At 34.1% G+C, this 23,595-nt stretch overlaps 1 protein-coding gene across 6 annotated transcripts in view; it reads left to right on the top strand.

The window, feature by feature from the left end:
• Positions 1-23,595, top strand: part of LOC138696931 (uncharacterized) — a 191,957-nt gene that overhangs the window by 105,128 nt on the left and 63,234 nt on the right. For 5 of the 6 annotated variants that reach the window (XR_011331490.1, XR_011331491.1, XM_069822427.1 and 2 more), the window contains exons 17-27: positions 2,990-3,117; positions 4,772-5,021; positions 7,857-8,021; positions 10,732-10,897; positions 11,018-11,248; positions 13,799-13,993; positions 14,105-14,265; positions 15,944-16,069; positions 19,152-19,322; positions 21,813-21,959; positions 22,549-22,662. Coding sequence is in view for 4 of the 6 variants with exons in the window: in XM_069822427.1 (XP_069678528.1) it covers positions 2,990-3,117; positions 4,772-5,021; positions 7,857-8,021; positions 10,732-10,897; positions 11,018-11,248; positions 13,799-13,993; positions 14,105-14,265; positions 15,944-16,069; positions 19,152-19,322; positions 21,813-21,959; positions 22,549-22,662 (1,854 nt within the window). In the remaining 2 variants the exon portion in view is untranslated. The remainder of the gene's footprint in view (positions 1-2,989; positions 3,118-4,771; positions 5,022-7,856; positions 8,022-10,731; positions 10,898-11,017; positions 11,249-13,798; positions 13,994-14,104; positions 14,266-15,943; positions 16,070-19,151; positions 19,323-21,812; positions 21,960-22,548; positions 22,663-23,595) is intronic. The other variant, XM_069822429.1, reaches the window with a different exon arrangement.

Genomic DNA, 23,595 nt, shown 5'->3' with positions numbered 1-23,595 from the left:
ATAACAATTTTGTCCACCTGTTTATGTCAACTTATAAAAATCGTCCACTGTATTATTTCCTCCATCATATTGGAAAGTCAAACATTTTTGTCCATTTTATATATTTTTACTTAGTCCAGAATATTTATCGCCCATTGTAGGATTAATATATTATATACAGAATTATATTAGGCTATTTTATTTCAGTCATATACAATGCATAATCGAAATTTGCAGCTTGATGCTTTACTTTTCGCTGATAATTTAGTTCTCATGGCATCAACTGAAGATGATTTACAATATTCAGTACCCAATTTAAACATGGTCAGTGAAAAATATAACATGGAAATTAATATTGAAAAAACGAAAATCATGTAATTTTATGGGAAATTCCCTGTACCAAGTAAAATCTGTTTGAATAATAAAATAATAGAAAGAATAAATACCTTCACTTACCTTGGCTATACACTATCACCTTATGATGAAGTAGATATTGCTGAAAAAATTTGTAAATCTATGGTGTTTGGGTAAAGGGAGATAAGTCATAAAAATAGTTCGGAGATAAATGAAAATTAAACTTGGAACCCTTATTACAAATAATTTTCTACACAAATAAAACACATCAACTGCTTGTATTCTTTGATTTTTGCACACTCACTTGTATAATTTAACTTGTTTGTTCATCTGGGGAACAAAATTCCACCTGGATAAAAAAATTACTTATACCCCTTTACCCGAACACCACATAAATATAATAAAACAATGGGGATCATTAATAAAATCATGAAACCTTCACTAGTACAAAGACACACAAAAATAGGCTTGTATAAAACCTTAGCACAGCCAGTATTAAGCTATGGTAGTGAATCGTGGACTGTGAAGAATAAAGATGTCAGTAGAATAACAGCAAGTGAGATGAGGTTCATGAGAGCAGCAGCTGAATATACTCGCTGGGATCATAAAAAAAAATGAGGACATAATGCAAGAACTTCAAATAGAACCCATTATGCAGTTCATCAGCAAATATCAACTTCAGTGGAAGGGTCATCTCAAACGAATGAATCGATGCAGAATTCCAAAAGCACTATTTCATTACCATTCGTATGGCAAAAGATCTCTAGGCCGTCCAAAGAAGAGATGGACTGAAAATTCTAGTTTGAGACCGTAACAGGCCACTTGGCCTAATACTTGTTAGGAAGACGACGATGATATACAATGCATTTAACTATTAATTTAATTTTGGAAGCTAATAAAGAAAAATTTTAATAACACATTGATTATTTTCTACTTCCTCTTTATCCCTCTCTTCGGTATTGTATAGTTTTAATCTGTAGTTTATGGCACGCAAATCGAACATATTTTGTGCTCTGTTTACAGTACCGGTACGTAATAATGAATTTCTTTCTGGTAAATTGAGTAGTATTTCCTGATTTTCAATGACCTGAATTTCTTCCCTTTTATGGCTGTGGGAGGTCCATTTGAGTGTTGTTCGGTCCTTCTTTTGATTCCTGCCATAATGTTTTTCGCATCAACTTCAACCCTATTCTAACATGTGTATTTGTGTAGGCTTACCTTCCTTAAATACATAGATACGAACACGTATATTCCTATTTGTGATACAGACACTGTATATACCGGGTATCACGGTTTTTGCACTGCTAATATGATCAGTCTCCATTTTTGCTGAATGAGTGGAACTGATATAATGTATGTAATTGTTATAAACTATTTTATCCTTACCTTTAGACGAAGAAAGTAAATATCCCATTATGATGTCTTTGAAATTGTACTGTATACATTTGATTCCCCATTAAGAGTTCTGGCACATAGGTTAAATTAAATTTCATTACCATGGAAACCATAAGAAAGCACATTAATAATGATGAAATTGTTTTCTATTAACCGCAGTTTAACTTGTCTTTATTTAGTTGCATGGACGAAATTTTAAATGGACTTTAGAAAAAATTGACAAAAAAATGTGAACCAAAGAAAATGGACAAAATATTTGTGGACCTGTGATATTAATTGGCAATATTGGAAATGGACTAATTCTTTATGGACAAAAATAGTGTATAACTTTTTTTAAAAAATGTTAACACTTTTAACGTTCGACTGAACAATTTTAGGTTTTTAAACAAAGTGTCAATGAATGACAAAAATAATGGACAAAATGTCCGTGTGCCAAATGAAGACGGACTATATAACTGTGGACAATATAAAGTGGACAAATTAAATTGACCTACGGTAATGATAATGTTAAAAGTGAGTAAGCAAGGATGAATACTGATATTTGAAGAGTCCACTGCAAGAATGATGGATGTCATTTGGAATACATTTTGCAGGAGAAGCAATTGAAAGTTTGAAATGCTTAGCGCTCAAAGCTTAACTGTGATTTTCCGATCATTACTGGACAATGACTATCAGTGCTAATGCCATATAACTCTCTATGTACATTCTATATGTCTTAAGCTATGCATAGACAGTCTTAGTTCATTTTCGACAAGAAAGTGACATTCTTGCAGTGGACTCTTCATTTGGATTGGTCAAGATGTCATATATTTTTTTTTCGAATAAAGAATAGAAGAAAAATAAAAATAGAAAAAAATATAAAGACGAATGTTGCAGAGAAATTAATGCATTGAAAGTGATGAACGAACTAAAGAAAACAATGCCCTTACATTGAAACTGAGTTTTCAAATAAAAATTATATTGTAATATTGTACTGCACTTTAATAGATCAACCAAGTCACATAGAGCGCGCGAGTTAAATGGATGAATGATTCAAGACATTTTATTTATTCGCCTCAACTTACAGAATTACTTAGCTCCCTCTTAAATGTGATCTGGGGCTTATTTCCTTAGACAAAAAGGAAGCTGTAGGCTAATGTTAATCACTCCCTTTTAGTGTTAAGATTATAAGGAATATGGAAACTCAACGTTCCTATCCCTGTATATCTTACAAGCTGCATAAAAATATTAATCTCATTTTTTCAACTGTTAATAACCACAGGTTTTGGAAGGCGAAGTGTCTGAACTTCGTAAGAAGCTGATAGAAAAGGACAGAGATTGCGAAAGACTTCATGCTGAACTCACTGTGACACAAAAGAGGTTCTCCAAGGGTTCAATTCAGAAAAGCAAGTAAGTGATATTGTTCACCTCTGTCAATTAAAACTGAACAAGTCCTACAGATTTTTTACAGTAGCTCAAGGGCATTTTATGTAAAGCAAAATCTGATTTACAATATTAATTTGTAGGTGACCCTCAATGTCCTTACAAAATATTACAATCATAGTATTCATGTGAGGATCGATTTCAGTTTTTTTCACTTCCTGAAAAATTAGCATTGATGGACTCGTCTGGTTCCACAAGTGTTGTTTGGAGTTCTCATCAATATTGTATCATATTCTGGAACTGAATTTTGCCATGGCAGCAAGAATGTGTTTCATCAGGACAAACAGCAATGACTTTCGAGTACTACCGGTATTTAATTCTTTAAACACAGCAATAATCTTCCTAGAGTATTAACTTTTTCACAATTTATTCTGGGCCACTAGTATGATGTAAAGGTTAGTGAGTGGAAGTAGTGCTCTGAGACTACTTTTGGGCGCGGGTTTGAATCCCGTTTTATCTCGTTAGAGCTGACACGAGATGTTATGGCACCAACCTGCGCGAAGTTTTAAATTGCCGGCCAGCAGGGTAGAGGAGTGGGGGTTGTTTGGGTTACGGTTCTCAAGCTCAGAGCGGCAGGCATATGCGTTTCATCTCCTTCTAAAAACATTCGTCTTACCTTAGTATCACCACTTTCCTACTCAAGAGTCCGAAGGTACCTAATGGAATTATGCCCGCTATTCCATCTTTATATTTTTATTCTCCGCCCGAATCAGACGACTGATCTGTGCTGGAATCAGATGTCCTAAGTTTATGGAAATGTTCTCCAAAATACTGTCCATCACGCGCTCACTTTCAATGTAATTGTTCTCTACTTTCTTCACATAATCATACACTGATATCCATTTTTGGACAAAGCAATTGCAGAGTCGGCCTCTGCTTATGCGTAGCATAGAATTTATAGACGAGTCTTCTTAGGACTTCCTCATCAAAACTGTCTACAGCTGCAACAATCTTCTTCTTCGGCTGTGATTTTTCCGGACTGGAGAAAGAATCTGCTGTTCCTGCCACAATATTTTCCCATTCTTTCCTAATTCTTGCCAAAGTTCGCTTTGAAATACCAGTGGCAGCCAGTACTCTTGCACATACGCTTTTCAATGGAATTGGTATTTCATTTACAACCTCCTCTGACATGAATTTCCATACATTATATGCTATTTAATGTCCTTGACTATGAACTACTCTATGATTTCACACCTTAGACAATGCCATAATGAGGGCGCTCAGAAGGACAATGTTTTCAGTATTAGCAATAGCGGTAGTAGCAGAACGATCTGAACACTCGGAATGCTAGTAACCAATTAACCCAACATCCCTCCAGTTGAGTGTGAGGGCGAGTCCAAGCAAACAAACTAAAATGCGTCCCTCGAGCTGGTGCCATAACTTCTCGTTCTGGCTCTACCTAGTTCGATTTTTCTGGTGCTTTCCCCAACTGTAAGGTGAATATCAAATAATCCTATAACGAATTGCCAGACTTACCTCATTAAAATGTAATTTCTCTATCACCAATTTCACCTACTTTAGATAAATTAAGAGTTGATTCAACATTGTTAAACAAGCGATTAAAAAACTTTAATTGTAATGACATTCTTGAAACAGAATTACATTAATTAAACATTTGCAGGTCATTGGATAGTGGGAGTGAGCAGCAGGCTCTGGACTTAAAACGTCAGTTACAAGTAATCGAACAGGAGGCAAATATATTACGGACCAGAAATCAGACTCTGGAAACAGACAACGAGAAACTGATTGCTGATAATAAGAGGCTGCTTCTCCAGAAGATTAAGAAAGCTCCTTCAGAAGCTGACATAGACACAGATTTGAAAGAGAAGGTTACAACGCTTGAAACGCAACTTGCAGAAGCTAATAACAAGGTAACATATTAGTATTTCTCATTTCATTTATTGTTACTAAAGCCTGGATGTTAGGCAAAATGCCTTTTTTAAACTGAGTGTATGTATGAAAGACCTATTAGAGACAAACACGTTTCCACACATTTGAGGATGATAGGCCCAATTTTTATTTTGCCTTTTTTTGCGTATTTTAAGGTTAAATGCATTTTTAGCCTTTTTACATCGTTATTGTACATTTTATATATCTTTAATGCATTGTTGGAAATGAAACTGCTGACTTTCTTGCCAAAAAAGGATCCAATTTAATTCAGAATACAAATACAAGCCTACCTTTTACATCCATCAAAAGACTAATTAAAAATAAATATAAAATCAAGCAAAACCAAGCACTATGTACCAAAGCCAAAGATAAAAAATGGAGCATTTTAATAATAAAAAAAACAAATTATTCCAGAAATCCCACGTAAATCTGCAGTAGCAAAATTCAGACTGCTTACAGAACACGATTATTTGGCCAAACACTTGAATAAAATAGGAATTTACACAAATCCAAATTGCCCTCTATGCAACAAAGAAGAAGAAATGACTGAAGATCATCTACAAACCTGTGAAGTTCTACCTGATGGATCCACCACAGAGAAATATTGGAGAGCAAGAACGCTAATGGCTTCGTTGCCAAAGCCCGGCATTAGATAACAACAACAGCAACAACATTATATGGTAATTAATTACCTGTGAAGTTCTACCTGATGGATCCACCACAGAAAAATATTGGAGAGCAAGAACACTAATGACTTCGTTGCCAAAGCCCGGCATTAGATAACAACAACAGCAACAACATTATATGGTAATTAATTACCTGTGAAGTTCTACCTGATGGATCCACCACAGAAAAATATTGGAGAGCAAAAACACTAATGGCTTCGTTGCCAAAGCCCGGCATTAGATAACAACAACAACAACAACATATATCTTTAATGTGTTTAAAATAAACTGCACATAAATTATATCAAAAACAAAAAAGAACAGTTGTACAAATTAAAAATATATGAGTAGCTTAATATCAAAGGCAGACATCTGACCTTCAGATGAAATTTAGATAATGTGGATTCTTATACATATTTTCATGCTTTTTTTCAGTTATAGTGAAACTATATACAAACTCTAACATAACATTTATAAAAATAAATTGTGTTAAAATACTACAAAGGGCACTGTGAAACAAAAAAGTGCCTCTAGAGCAAAACTATGGAGACGACGGATGTCCATCTTTGATATTAAACTACTCATATATTGACCTCAGAAAAATATTTGTTGAGAATCTTATTCTCCAGCAGTACATATAGCAAGAAGTCGTAAACTTTTCTCCCCTACCGATTCCATCTTTTCTGTCACTTAACAAAGATATTTGAACAGTATGACCCTCAATGCTCAGGTCACTTCGGGGTTTACCAGTGAAAGAAAGGGGATGAGGGAAGTATTAAAAGCAAGTCTCCAGGTCCCGTTACTGTTGTCGCTTGCACGCACAAGTCACGCGTACTTTGAAGTCTCTAATCCCTTCTCACGCCCATCTTTTTGAGACAATACACAGTCGGTTTTTCCCGATCTCTGAAAGAAAGTAGAGACAGTCCTTCTGAAATAAGTTGTTTTAAGTTTGCTCCAATCATTTCAGTATACGTAGAAAGATCTTTTTCCACCACGAAAAACGTTCTCTCTAACAGGCTAACAACTATGACAGTTGACAACTTAAAAAAAAAGCATCTTATTGTGACATGTAACCAAGGAAAGTGAGTACTGTATGGGTTAGTTTATCAAGTATTTGTCTATTTTTTGTCTGTTTCCATGAATAATAAATGTCTATTTCACTGCCTATTTTTACTATTTTTAGTGCCTATAAGCCTGCCTATTTTAACCAAAATAAATGCCTAAACATCCGGGCTCTAATTATTACGTATTTTACACATTTTTTGTTGCAGTATGCTTAATTACATATTTATTATATTCTTATCAGACTGGTATGTAATTTTTATTTTATTGTTATTCTCTATCCCAATATCACTTAGGCCTATTTACGTTTGTTTCCTGTATTTCTTAAAATAATATTTATGTGCCATGTTAATTTTCATTTGCCCTTATTCACGTAAACAATGATACATAATGGGGCTAACACAAAAACTTTATCTTCGTATATAATCCAAGCTATATTCACATTGGTTTGGAGTGATTTATTAAAGAATATATTCAAGACTAATTGGTACTGGCGTAGCGCATTCGGCTAAGGCAATTGCCTGCAGATCCGGAGTTGCGCTCGGACATGGGTTTGATCCTTACTGGGCTGATTATCTGGTTGTGTTTTTTCCGAGGTTTTTTCCAACCGTAAGGCGCATGTCAGATAATCTATGGCGAATTCTCGATCTCATCTCGCCAAATACCATCTCGCTATCACCAATCCCATCAACGCTAAATAACCTAGTAGTTAATACAGTGGCGGTAAATAACCAACTAAAAAGAAAAGACTCATTTAGAAACATGTTAAACGAATTATCCTTGGACCACAAACGGTTACTCTCTGGACCAAATGATCCTATTTTAATTATTTGGATACAATAGCAAATAAGAAATATGTTAAAGGAATTATTCTTGTAACATATTGTATGCTCTCTGGACCAAAATGACCTTATTTCACTTATTTAAATATAATAAAATATTAATGTTTTTTCTCAATGTTGTCTATGATTTCTACCTATATTCTTAGTAACTAAATGTCATTCATTAGATCAACTGATTAATTACAGCATTTCTTGTGAATTCTCAAGCGAAATTTCTGGTGCTATAGATTCAAATTTGACATTACAGGTGAAAGAACTGGAAGATAAACTGAAAGAAGAAGAGGCAGCTAAAACAACAGAGGATCCAAAGAAGAAACTTGGAGTAAAGGACTCAGCTGAAGTGGCCAAGCTCAAGAAAGAAGTGAAAACAAAGACTGACGAATTGGATAAATTGAAGACTCAATCAAAGAAAGTTAGTAGTCATTCTATATTTTCATTACTCGGAAATATTTCCTTAATTATTAATAAAATATTCTTAGAATAAGGAATTAAAATCTCAAATTCATGCGTGTGTGTGAAGTAACAAATGTTGATACTATGAAGGATCAGTATGGTACTGGTAACAAGATAATCATTTACTGTTCTCATTCAGAAGTAATTGCAATAATATAACACTATTAAGGGAAGGAATTTTATTAAATTTAATTTGCCATTTAGTAGTAAATAGTATCTGCATCGTACATTAAACTATATGAACAGCCTGAAACTAAACTAAATTCTAAGCCTCTGAGGATACTACTCAGAATCTGAAAAGAAACTTTGTTAGAATAAATTTAATTTAACAAGTACGAGGCGTGTTCTTAAAGTAAGTTCCAAAAGGGTGTAGAAAGTAAACGGGAAAATATTTACAAACCATTTTTGTAGCATTGTATTCCCCACACTTCAATTACTTCTCACCATAATCTCCACCATTATTGAGGCATTTATCGAGTCGTGGCACAAGTCTTTCTATCCCCTCATTGTAGAATTCACCCGCCTGCGAACCACTCCGCAACATTTGTGGAAAATTTAAGGAAAGCGAAGAAATTGTGAACCTCCTGTCCTCATGAATTTTTTCATCGACAGCACGCACCAAATCGTCATTGATCAAAGATGGCCGACCGGTATGCTGCTCGTCATGCACAGAGACGCGGCCCTCGTTGAACTTTCTAACCCATCTCCTGACCATTCCATCACTAATGGCATCATCACCATACACCTCACAAAGTTGACGATGAATGTCAGCTGGTTTGATGTTTCTCGCATTCAAGAAACGGATAACAGACCGCATCTCACAGTCGGCGGGGTGCTCGATCACTTTAAACATTTCAACTGATCACAACTAACCACACACACGGACTGAAGCTCTGAAACTGCATGCACAGCTTGCCTGAGGACTGAAGAAGAAAACACGCTGCGCAAAATAACGATTGCAGCGATGTGACAGCTATAATTGAAAATGGAACTTACTTTAAGAACACGCCTCGTATTTTTGTGCATGTGTGAGTTATGTGTGCGAGCGTATAATATCTAATTTGTGTCACATCCAGGCTTTGTATACTGGTTTCTGACAAATATTATTATTATTATTATTATTATTATTATTATTATTATTATTATTATTATTATTATTATTATTATATTTATATCATTATTATTAACATAAGCAATGTCAGCCTTCATATTCTTACCAAAGGATTTAGAGTTCAAAAAATATTTTATACCAGAAATTCTAAATCTCTTTCTCTGGTCGTGAGATGCATAAAAAATGCCAATTTGCATGGTATGAATTTAGATCCATTTAATGTATAGTTTTGACTAATCTGATTTTTATTGTATAATTTGAAATATTTCTAATGTTAATTTTCTTTTAATAGTTATATTACCAGTATATGTGATTCTGTTCCTCTTTCTTTTTAATTTATGTTTTGTTGGTATTGTTGTTAACTGCAATTATCGTCATTTATATCCATTGACTTATGTTTATTTATCTATTATTTGTCTTTTATTGTATTATGTGCTGAACTATAATTGGCCTCTGGCTGTTGTCCAGCACACAAATATTAATAAGTAAAAAAGTATATATATGCTAGCCTTTTTATACTACTTAGTTCAAAAAGTTCCCGGAATTTTACTACCATTTTTCGTATTAATATATAACAAGGGATGTTATACATTTGTTTTGTTGGTAACATTCATGATGTCATTTCCTTAAAGTTTGTTGATAATGGCGATTGTTGGTTTTGAGTTGTAGGCAATTGTTTATCATAGTGTTTTGTTTGTTCGTCGCATTTTGTAATTAACGTCCACAGAGCAACATACAAACACAAAACTCCTGCAGAGACATTAAGATTACACAATGTTCTTCACAAGCATCTCAACATGCATTACGTGTCTCAGAAGTTGGTTCCGAAAATGTTGTCGGCAGAACAGAAAGAAACAAGAATGACTCTTGCTCAAGAGGAGTAGAATAGTATTTCTACTCCTCTTGCTCTTGCTGGGGATATGATCAGTATGGCTGATGAAGATGGTGATTTCTTAAACAAAATTATTGCTGGAGATGAAACTTGGTGCTACTTGTACGACCCAGTCCCTAAACGACAGTCATCTGAGTGGAAATCGAAAACATCTCCTCGGAAGCAAAAATTTCCTAGGGACACTTCCAAAGGGAGTTTTCTTCGACTTTCAGGGTCTCATCCACCATGAGTTCATTCCAGAAGGTAGTACTGTAACGAAAGAATTGTACGTAGAAATCCTCCGTCGCCTCCGGGACGCAGTGATCTCTCACCACCTGATTACTTTCTGTTTCCCCGTCTGAAAAGTCATCTGAAAGGACGGAGATTCAATGCTGAAGAGGTTATCGCAAACGCGACGAGAGCACTAAGACAGGTTTCACAAAATGGCTTCCAGGCCTGCTTCCAGGAACTCTACACGCGTTGGCAAAAGTGTGTTGTTGCAGAAGGCAACTATTTTGAAGGGAATGCTGTAGAATAGTGTTTAAGGTACGTTGTTTCTATGATACTAGCAAATTCCGGGAACTTTTTGAACCTAGTATGTATTACCTTTAATACTTTATTAACTTCTATAACGTTTCTGGATGCATTCCCTTAATTTCTAATATATCTAACTCTGATTATTCGTAGTTCGAGGATGAAAATGAAAAATTGAACCAAGCTCTGAAACGGTTGAAAGATGAAGCAGTTTCCAATGCTGCCAAATTCTATAAACAGAGGACACCTAAAAAGCCCACTGACCTGACTACCAAGTTGCAACTGAAGAAGATGGTAGAAGACCTTGAAACAGAAATTGGTATGACTGCTCCTCGAATTGATTTGTTTCATGTTGTATGTTATTGCTATAAAATATGAAGTACTGTATTTGTGTGCTATTTCTGAACTTCTTCATTGCTACTTTTTAACTTCTTCATAGGGGAGATATTGGTTGTGCTGAAGAAATCAGAAGCAGATAAAACAAATTCACAAGGAGTTAAGAGTTCTGTTGAAGATAAAACATCTAAGGCGGAGAAAGACAAATTGCAAAAGGAGTTAGACGAGTCGAAGAAAAAGGTAGACGAACTGGAGAAAAGTCTGAAAGAAGAAAAAGAGAAAGCAGATAAAGAAAAGAAGAAGGTTATTAAAGATAAAAAACTGCTTGAGGATGGTAAGGCAAATTTTGATTTATTACTCCTTCACTTTCACAAAATAATATACATGTTCCTTCAATTGTTTATTACATTATTCTTGTACTATATGAATAGCAAGAGTATAATTGCAATCACAATGAGTCTAAGACAATGAACTAGTGTGGAAGTATAGTTACTTATGTATTAAAGGAGGTAAGTAGTATTTACTAGTCGAGGACGAGTTGTGTCCGAGTGATAGCAAGACTAGCAAATTCTACTTAACTCATAAATTGCATATAATGTTTTTTCTACTTCCACATTTTACATGATTTAATATCAGAGCTGTTGGGAGGGTCGTCGAGTTTTTAATATTCCTTTATTTCTTGCTATGCGACTGTTGCTCTAGAGAAGTAATATGATTTACGTCTCGTGACGAGAATCTCATCATGATAATAATAATAATCCGTGGCGCTACAACCCATGAAGGGCCTAGACCGACTAGCCGGCTGCTGGCCTCACGCCCACATGCCGAAGCAGAGGTGGACGATCATCCAACTAGAGTGGAGGTATCATATGGTTAGCATGATGATCCCCCCCAGCCGTTATAGCTCGTATTCACAACCGGATTTCGCTACCTATCGTAGCTCCCCAAGTGCATCACGATGCTGGGTGGGCACTGGTCCCATACACTGGCCGAAATTCCATGAGAAAATTTCTTCCCTCATGAGGACTCGAACCAGCGCGCATTCCGTAACGCAAGTCCTAGGCGGGATGCCTTAGACTGCGACGCCATGGGGCGGGACCTCATCATGATAGAAACCAATATTATCAACAGTAATCTCACTAGACGTTTTGATTTATCTAGAGAAAATCAAAACTCGAGTGGGATTTAATTGACTATTACACGATTAGAACAAAGTATATAAAGATTAGAAGTAACGAAGTACTCCAATACAATAACATATTAATTGACTTACGAAAATACAACTGTCTTCAAATGTATTATCGTACCATCTCAACATTACAAATATTACGCTAGATGCATGCTAGATGGCAGTAGTGTCTTTATACAGACACTGTAATGATTACTATTCAATAAATCTTAATATTAAACAATCTCTGATACGTGACTATCCATAATATCATATAACAGAAGTTCTTTTTATCCTCTCAGAGCAGAAGCTATAACATAACCTAACTAATATACACAAGTGTTAGAAAAGTTTTAATTAACGACGATGACATAAAAAATAAACATGAATAATTTTAAAAGGAATAATTATTGAATGTACAATTTTCAAATTTGAATGTGGTTGGTGGTTCAATTGATGTTATATTGGACGTGTGCGTAATAGAAGCGGAACTCGTTGATTTAGGCCTACATGGTGTATCAACTTATTCAGAATTTCCGAATGAATAATTTTAAAAGGAATAATTATTGAATGTACAATTTTCAAATTTGAATGTGGTTGGTGGTTCAATTGATGTTATATTGGACGTGTGCATAATAGAAGTGGAACTCGTTGATTTAGGCCTACATGGTGTATTCAACTTATTCAGGATTTCCGAATGGTGCTCTTCATTTATTTGTAAATAGGATTTCAGAAGATGCATAGGTATGATCAGTGATTTTTATTAATTCTTGTTCTTGAATGCCAATGCGAGTCGTATTTGAAACTGCTGTGCATCGACTGGAGTGGTTTGTAATCTTATATATATTTTTGACGTCCAGACCAGCGCAGTTTCAAATGTTGGCAAACAAAGAAACAAATGCTAGGGACGTGATAAAATTAAACAAATGCTAGGGACGCGATAAAATTAAACAAATGCTAGGGACGCGATAAAATTGTGCGATAAGCAGCTATGATTGGTTGAAATACGTCCTTTTGTACCGTTTTATTGGTCAAAAGTAGTATGACGTAGTAAGAGTGTAATAGTCATGGTAAAATCCATTTACTTCCCTAAAAACAAGCTAATAACAGCATACTTACTCCAGTGGGAGTGGAAAAGTAATATAAATTTTAGAAATAATGTACCTTCTCATTAAAATAAGCTGATTTTCATTAGGATGTTGCAGATGTATGACATATAGAGAAAGATTTGCAGTTTAAAACTACCAAGCGAGATTCTCTGTACTTATGCGTTAGTGATTTCAAATATCAGAATCAGTTTTATCACGTTAGTGATGTGAAATATTAGAAAATTATGGCTTATTGCAGAGATTTCTTTTTCCAGTTATAGTTGTAATATGATGCATGGTATTCATTGGTACCAGTATTATGAATTTGTCATGATTTTATATGAACGAAAAAAAAAATCGCCTTAGAATTAGAAAATAAAAATTAGAAATATACGGTGTACCTACACGTAATACATGGAAATATACACGAAGTTTACATGTAGATTTTTTTTTTTTTAATATGAAATGACTTAACAGTATATCAAAGTACCGGTATGAATTGATATAAGTTATCAGTTTCTAAAAACAGATCAGTCCTTGAGTACCGGTATATAGTTGATACAATTCATTTCCAGTTAATGGATGACATACTTACGAAATAAAATGATAATCTAATTTACATTTTCAGGTAAGAAGAAAGCTGAAGAAGAACGCAGTAAGTTAGAGAGTGAAAAGAAAGCTTGGAATGAAGAGAAGAAGAAATTGGAGGATGCTAAGAAAAAATCAGAAGATGAGAGAAATAAATCACGTGAAGAGGCACAAAAACTTCTCGAAGATCGAAAACGGTTAGAAGAAGAAGTCGTCAAAATTAATGCTGAGAAAGGTATGTAAATTATGCTTTGTTATATACAGTGCATATAGGAATGCATATAGGGACTTCTTTCATAATTTTCTTTTGCAGTTTATTTACAACGTATGTATTGTGTTGTTACAGTTGCTGCAACTGTGAAGCAGGATGAAGTAGCAGTTTTTGTCCAGAGAATAGAATCACTCAAGACTGAACTAGAAATCGAACAGCAGCAAGGAGTGACGTTACGACAGAAACTGGACGCAGCATCAAAAGTAGAATTGGAGAAGAGCAAGTTGCAGAGAGAGGTATAGTTCATAATCATAACTCAGATAATACAAGTCTGCACTTGTATACCTGTATGTACCTGGGAAATTTCATTGGCGTATGCAGGCTGAAATTAACTTCAAACTCATCAAATATATCTGGAAACAACCTCTCTTCTAGTAAATTTGCAACATTTCTGAAAAAATTTTAGAATTATATTAACTAGTACTGTTATAATAAGTTGAAATTAATTAATAAATTTTAATATGTGTAGATAGCGACAGTAGAAAACATAGAAATGCGATATTTTGTCTATTTTATTTGTGTGTGTGTTTGTTTTAAGAGGTTAGCTTACAGCAGTAAAATTTTGAAAATATTCAAAAATTTCTTCCTGCATTACTGGATCTTGTACAATAATGGAAATTAGTATGTGTAAAACACTGCTATTTAAAAATAATTATTTATTTATTTACTTATTTATTTATTTATTTACTTATTTAATTACTTACTTATTTAACTACTTACTTATTTACTTACTTACTTATTTACTTACTTATTTACAGTACTTACGTATTTACTTACTTACGTATTTACTTATTTACTTACTTACCTATTTACTTACTTATTTACTTACTCACTCAGTCAGTCAGTCAGTCAGTCAGTCAGTCAGTCATTCACTCACTCACTCAGTCACTCACTCATTCACTCACTCATTCATTCATTCACTCATTAATTCACTCATTCATTCACTCACTCACTCATGCACTCACTCATTCATTCACTCACTCATTCACTCACTCACTCATTCATTCACTCACTCATTCACTCACTCATTCATTAATTCACTCACTCATTCATTCACTCACTCATTCAGTCACTCATTCAGTCACTCATTCACTCACTCATTCACTCACTCATTCATTCATTCATTCATTCATTCATTCATTCATTCATTCATTCATTCGTTCATAAAATTCAGTTCACTGTGAAGTGATGAAATATTTCCCACATAAGTAAAAAAATCCAACATTCTGTGCTGAAATTTTTTGTGTGGATTTATGGATGTCATACTACAATATGATGCAAGATCACTTCTCTACCTTTGATAGATTGTGTGACAAAAAATAAATTCATTTAAAAAAATGGTTGAATATCAGTATTTTCTTCTAACACAAAATAAAAAAAAACTGTATTTATTAAGGAATGATGAGCATGATATTGTAAATATGAGTTTCAGCAATAAAATAAAAGAGAGAACATGAAAAAGTTAACAAGTTTATGAGTTATGAGGGAAACACTTCACCAATGCATAGTAAACTGTCATCATTTTGAATTTGGAAAAAAAATAAGAAGTATAAATAATTGTTTTTAAATCGTCAAAATAATTTTTTCATATAACAGAAGGACATTGTTTTACACATACCAATTTTCATTATTAATCAGTCAACACATGTGTGTAATATACTGCTATACATGTATGAAATAAAAGATGGAAATAATATGAAGGCTAGGATAACAAGGATTAAGATCTTTGTGGGAATAAAAGAAGTTCATAGATTTCCACAAATTTTACCGTAATCAATATTAAAATTATAATTACGATTATGACAGAAATGAAATTATGTACATACATTGACAGAAACAAGTTGTTCACATGAATGCATATTTTGTGTCAATTCTTTATGTCCGAAATGTATTTTTTTATTCATTATATTTAAGCTGATGGAAAAGACGAAGAAGATAACAGAAACGGAGAAGAAAGTTAAGGAAGTAGAGGATAAATTAAAAAAGACTGAAAAACTGCTTAGCAACAATAAAACGAAAGTTACCAAACTTGAAAAAGAGGTATGTGACATAATTTTGTGTTCTTTTGTTTGATGGATAAAATACAGTAAATTGGTCACTTAAGCACATACAAAACTTCTTGTAGGAGATTAAGCATGCGAATAAACCTTCTTTATGTTAAACAATTTCAAATAAGTTTAAATTTTAATACAATTTTGAATTAATAAAAACCAACAATAATCCAATTTTCTACATGTATTCTCTGTTTTCTCAGTGTTTTAAATTATGTAAATGACACTGGTCAACAAAATACATCGTTTTAATAATTTACAAGTGGAAATTAATTAAAGTTATTTGGATGTTTAACAGTTCCGTAAACTGGGGTTACTTTGACCACAGAGGAAACTTTGACCATTTTTTCAGATAATCATATTTAGGTTTCTACATGCTGCACTTGTTATAGATGGAGGTAAATTTGGTATGAGAATGATTTTATGATAATTTACCTCCATCTATAACAAATGCAGCATGTAGAAACCTAAATATCATTTTCTGAAAAAATGGTCAGTTTCCTCTGTGGTCAAAGTAACCCCAGTTTACGGTTTTATATAATATACATAAAGACATCGACTTAGGGCGAAGGCTCCATGGAACTGTACTCGTATTTCAGTTATTTAAATACTTTACTCTATTTTGCGTAATGTGTATTTGCAGTAAGTTTGCATATTAATAAATTCAAACGTATTTGGACATTTGTGTGTTTCAGTATACGGTAATAGATATAGTAACGTTACCTATGTGTATCTGACTTCTAATTATGCTATAGTCGTGTCGCTGTTATTTCCGGCGTGACTCCTCCTCTTTGCTTACGTCTTAGGAAGTGAAGGCTCTATAAAGTCTAGGTAGTAGTATCGTTTGCCATTTTTGTTCTTTCTTTCCCGAGCTACCAGATGAGGAATCTATTTGCTACACCGTTAAACACTATCATGTCGTAGCTCCTATGATAATAAATCAAACGGACTGTAATTGAGCAAATAATTGAGCGGCAAATAATGTCCTCGTATGATTTCTGCCAAAGAGCCAAAATGGCGGGCGATTATATTAAGTATTTATCGAGTCTTAGGAAATTCATTACATCATCAATAGCGAATGACAAGAAGCACACGTTTAAATGTAGCCGACCTGCAACATGATTGGCTGCCGGAAATAAGAGCGGTGGGACTATAGATGCTAGTATTGTATTGCTATGACTTTTCGAATTACGATTAGTGTACTTACAAAGCACTCATCAGAACGTGACGCCTTTGTAAGTCGAGAACTATCTGTATATAGCTTTCAGAGTACATTTAACACGCATTAAATGCTGAAAGTATTGTTTGAAGTGTGATAAAACTTATACAATTTGAGGAATTTGTCCACATAAACTACGTAGAGAACATTCTGTTCGATACAGATATCCAAGTTGAAAACAATTTCTTATTTTAATTGAAAAAATAAAAATTAATTGCAAATATTTCTCTTTGATGTACGGTCCCAGAAACAAAAAAATGGCCCGACTCTTGAAGCTCCTTACACAGCATGATTCACACCACAACGGTTTCAACGCAGTATTATTTGATTACTGTTACAGGAAAATATTTCACAACTAATGTAAAAAAGCACGAAACTAACCAGAAAATAAGATATAATTAATGCCTAAGAGTTGTTATTAAACAAACACAACATAAATAATTTCAAGGGAAAAATTGTTCTGGGGCCGGGTATTGATCCTGGGACCTCTGGTTGAACGTACCAGCGCTCTGCCAACTGAGCTACCCGGGAACTCCACCTGACACCGTCTCAACTTTTCCCTTTATATCCACACAACTCGCATGGGCTGACAAAATGCCAGAGACCCACATCGAGTGCACACAATCTCTGTGTGACTTAGAATTGTGGTTTTCTGTTAACGTACACAGTGACGTACAGTATATATTATGCAAATCTAGTCTTTTCAGGTAAAGTGGAGTTCCTGGGTAGCTCTGTTGGCAGAGCGCTGGTACGTTCAACCAGAGGTCCCGGGATTGATACCCTGCCCCGGAACAATTTTTCCCTTGAAATTATTCAAATCTGCTTTACAGGGAGCCTTACCTGAAAAGACTAGATTTGCAAAACACAATATAGTACGACAACCTCGATTATGACAATTCATCGAAAGCATTTCGATGGCTCTGTGCAAGCATGCTTGTTTGCAGATTACAAAATTCAGGTTCGGATACTGTTGAGGGAACAGTTTTTTTAATTAATTAAGCAGGTTAATTTCGTTTACAGTAGGCCTACCATCATTTTATTTTATCACACGATTTATAAATATTCATCTACTATTAAGAATAGATCAATTTTCATCGCATCTTTTCAAATGCCTTTCGGGTTACGACAACAATAGACGTAAAATGAATTTCAATAAATGCCAAAGCTGTGTAGCACTGCTGTGGAACACTGAGTATGTGCAATGCGTTGAATCTGGAACTTAGAAAATTCAGGCAGGCCATTTTTTTTTTCTGGAGCTGTACATGGTGTACAACATCACAGATCGCGTAGATTTTAACCAACACTTCCATAGCCTTTGCAAGTAACTGAGAATGCTCAAATCTTTTAGTTTGTTCTCCATTTTTGTCATTGCGTCACGGCAATTGAAAATAGTCTTAAAGTAATATAAAGAAAGATTAATTTCCACTCCAGTCTTCATGCAGCATTGAGAATTATATTGCTTTCTCTTAAAAAGTCAATGAAAAAATTGTGCATAGATACGGAAATAGTGAATCAAATTCGCGTATTTTGTTCCTTGTTGGAAATTGCCTGTTGAGCAGTGTTGTTTATGAATTTGCTGTTCTGCTTCATACTTTTCAACTATTGAATGGCTTTCATTGTTATGCTGTAGGAGCAAAAATGTGATTAACATGTGTTTCTTTCTCTCTCTACTTCACACTCGCCTTCCTCTCACTTTTAATTAACATAACACAAATCTTAACTTCTGCCTCATTATATTCTGATTAATTCTTGCTTATGCTGCACCCATTCGAACTTACATATCAATCTTTCACGTACCACACTGTCCGTGAACTTCCTGCGAAACACATTACCTGACAAACCCTAAAATTAGCTCGAAGAAGAGAGAGAGAAGGTTCGTTCATCAGAATCACAGCAGCAAGACATTACTTCTAATTGGTTGTCTGAAAGGGACCTTTTGAAGGAACAGTTAACAGATTTACAGACGAGAAATGACGAACTGCAAACATCACTGGTTGAAAGGGATACAACCATTGAAAATCTGGTAAGAGAGACTGTGTACTTTAAAATATATATTATTATTAGCCTATTATTATTATTATTATTATTATTATTAGCCTATTATTATTATTATTATTATTATTATTATTATTATTATTATTATTATCATAGTCTGTATTATAACTATCATAATTATCATTATGATTATTATCATTGTTATTGCTGTCACTATCAACATTACTATAATCATTATCAGTACCGGTATACTGCTTTGCCTCTAACACTGGATCCCATTGTACTATAGCATTCTCTGGCCTCACGGCTCAGTTTGTATGGCATAGAGTTGGGCAACACTATTATTTTTCAGAAGTCGATTCAATCATACATCAAGTCTTACGATTCGTTCATGATTCGTCCCAGTGTACGATTCCAACTATTCTTTTGATTATATATCTTGATTACACAACTTTTAACACTGTATCACTTCGGAAAATGTATGGTAAGACTTTCCTGTGTTAAATTTCAACGTACCTTGTTAACATGTTTCGACCTATTTTGGGTCATCTTCAGAACTCTTCAGAACATCTTTTGAATTGGCAACCATTGACTCACAGGACTTTTCCTTTACAAACCACGGGTAGAACAAAAACTTTCTACATCTCTCGTACATATGTCATGAGAGGTGAGATATTGGATGGTCTCTTTCTGATTGGCTGGAACCATTCGTCATGACCTCCATTAGTCTACAAAATTATCCAAGGTAGTGTTTTCTAATTTGCTATTGTAGGTTGGGATGCTTCTACAACAGCTTGTGAAAATTATCACACGTTTAATAAAACAAATTGCTATTTTATTTAGTTTTGGAGTACGGTACATCATTATGTAGGATTAATTTCTTGTAAATAAAACTCAAATTATAACCATTTTTTTTCTCTCCTAAAATTAGGGTGCGTGGAATATTCGATGACATGGAGTATTCACATATATATATGGTATTATCATTACAATATTATTATTATTATTATTATTATTATTATTATTATTATTATTATTATTATTTAGTCAACTGTCTGAGTCTGAACCTCACAAGTGATAACAACAAGGCACCAGTTATGAGGCAACTAGGCCAGGAAATAATGGGGTAAGGTGGCTAGTTCCTTTCTGCCTTATTGCATACATCACTTATTATTATTATTATTATTATTATTATTATTATTATTATTATTATTATTATTATTATTATTATTATGTACATGTTGTCATTAATGTCATTGAAAGTCTGTCAGCATAGATTACTAAATCACAAAACAGCTAGGAGAACTATGTACCATAATTGAGTATGGTAGCCTAATGTACAGTTCAATTACTGCAGTGGTACGGTACTGTACATTTTTAACGTTAATACAAAATAATTTTTATAAATGTTAACGCAATTCGTTAAATTTGTTTTTGTTTGTGAATATAATACATTAAGATGAATAAGTAAAGAGACAGGTTTGGAAATAAATCCCGAAAAGACAAAGTACGGTATATGATTATGTCTCGTGACGAGAATATTGTACGAATTGGAAATTTATCCTTTGAAGAGGTGGAAAAATTCAAATACCTGAGAGCAACAGTAACAAATATAAATCATACTAGGGAGGAAATTAAACACAGAATAGATATGGGAAGTGCGTGTTATTATTCAGTTGAGAAGCTTTTATCATTCAGTCTGCTGTCAAAAAATTTGAAAGTTAGAATTTATAAAACAGTTATATTACCGGTTGTTCTTTATGGTTGTGAAACTTGGACTCTCACTTTGAGAGAGGAACATAGGTTAAGGATGTTTGAGAATAAGGTTCTCAGGAAAATATTTGGGGCTAAGAGGGATGAAGTTACAGGAGAATGGAGAAAGTTACACAACACAGAACTGCACGCATTGTATTCTTCACCTGACATAATTAGGTACATTAAATCCAGACGTTTGAGATGGGCAGGGCATGTAGCACGTGTGGGCGAATCCAGAAATGCATATAGAATGTTAGTTGGGAGGCCAGCGGGAAAAAGATCTTTGGGGAGGCCGAAACGTAGATGGGAAGATAATATTAAAATGGATTTGAGGGAAGTGGGATATGATGATAGAGACTGGATTGATCTTGCTCAGGATAGGGACCAATGGCGGGCTTATGTGAGGGCGGCAATGAACCTCCGGGTTCCTTAAAAGCCAGTAAGTAAGTAAATAAGATGAATATTATATACTAATCAAAATAATAATGAAAGTTGTACTATGATATTATTTGTCTTGATTTATTCAGTCGTATCTCATTGGGTTTAGTTTTATACTTGGTTTGGAAACGGATCCAAAAGAGGAAGTTCTCAGTCACAAATTAATTATATTATTGTCACGTTGCCAACCATTATTTATGTACATCATGGCTTTTTTAATTACAAATTTGAATAACAGATTAAAATTTCTCAGTAAATAGTTATGTATTCTATAATGTTAGCATGTATGGTCCTCTGTAAGAGAATTTGATTACTATCACTCTAGGAGGCGCAGGTGAAGGAAGAAAAAGAGAAGGCATCCACGGCGAGCACAAAGGCTGGAAATGCAGAGAATAAGGAAATAAAATCATTGCGTGATCAGATAGCAGCAAGCAAGACTCAGACGCAAGACTTGACTACCAAACTTGAAAAGGTGTGTAAGATATCATTACAGCAACTAACTGAATATAGAGATTACCTATTTTTATATAAACTATAATATGTTGTTGTTGTTGTTTTCTAATGCCAGGCGTTTGACAATAAAGTCATTTGACCTCTTGCACTCCAATATTTTTCAAAGATATTGTCATGACTAGCCACTGAAGCACAGATTTTGAGGTGTTCCGAATCCATTTCTTGGTTTGAGTTGCACAATGGGCAGTTACGGGACTGATATATTCCAATTCTATGCAGGTGTTTGGCCAAACAATCATGGCCTGTTGCCAATCTAAATGCAGCTACAGACGATTTTCGTGGTAAATCGGGAATTAACTGTGAATTATGATGCAGAGAGTTCCATTTTTTCCCTTGGGATTGTGTTATCAAATTTTGTTTGTTGAAGTCTGAGTATGTAGATTTAATAAATCTCTTCACAGAGTAATACGTAGATTTAGTAACAAGAAAGAGTTTACTTCATGAGTGCAATATTTGCTGCATAACAGGAAGAATATTTACATATTTAACCAAATTGCAACATAAATAAATATAACATAAAACTGAATTAAAAAATCTCATATTTATAGGCTGAGAAACTACAGAAGACAGCTGAAGAAAAACTTAAGAAAAGTGAAGCTGAATCGAAGAAAACAAAGACTGACCAGGAAACAAAGATATCTGAGCTGGAAGTAAATCTCCAGGTATGTACAGTAATATGAAATGCTGATGGTTTCTAGAATGTTGATGATGGTATTCCATTTTTTGTCTTTAGTCTTGACCTGCAGCTCCTATTTATCAGATCTTTATTATTTCTGTGTTGTTGGTAGTTTTATGCTTATGAAGAGTAACGTAGTTGTTTGTTTCTGTTTTCAATTTTGTTACAATCTTTTATTCATTTATTTATTTACTTACGGTATTCATTCATTCATTCATTCATTCATTCATTCATTCATACATTCATCCATTCTTCTTTTATTCATTCATTTATTGCAAACATGTTCTCAATCTTATTATCAGCAATTTCACAGTGTACAGGTATCCTCTGTATGCTTTTTGTAGTTTGTTTATATGCAGGATAATTTGCTAACATTCTTTAATTTCGATTGATTTTATGTTGTAAGAGGTTAGTGCTTGAATTGCTGCTGAGTCAGATAAGACCACAGCTTTCTTAAAACTTCTTTTTCGGTAAGAAGAGTTGTTGGAGTGGTGTCTGGATAGCTGTTATTTCTACATCTTAGCTTGATCCATATTCTCCAATTGATTTTGTAAATCGAAAAGGTGGGACAAGCTATTTCAGCTCCTAACTTATTGTTACTTGCTGAGCCGTCAGTATACACAAAGAGCAGTACATCTAGTGAGTACCTGAAATTTATGATTTCTAGAGCTAAAGTTTTCAGCATTGGGATACATTTTTTAATTCACACATGTAAGGTCAATTAAAACAGTGTTCATGAGTTGGATAATAAACATACAATATATATATATATAAAACACAGTTGTATGAACACTTTACAAATAATGATAATTAAGATTGGTAAAATTCAGACATGTTTCGGAGGGTGCCCCTCCATCTTCAGTGGCATTACCACGACGCTGGTACAGGTACAGGTGTTCGACAATCTCCTTTAAGCTAC

The sequence above is a fragment of the Periplaneta americana genome, chromosome 3 (assembly GCF_040183065.1).
Source record: "Periplaneta americana isolate PAMFEO1 chromosome 3, P.americana_PAMFEO1_priV1, whole genome shotgun sequence".
Taxonomy (NCBI): Eukaryota; Metazoa; Arthropoda; class Insecta; order Blattodea; family Blattidae; genus Periplaneta; species Periplaneta americana.
The sequence above is the reverse complement of the archived record's forward strand: the minus strand, read 5'-3'. Positions and strand labels throughout refer to the sequence as shown.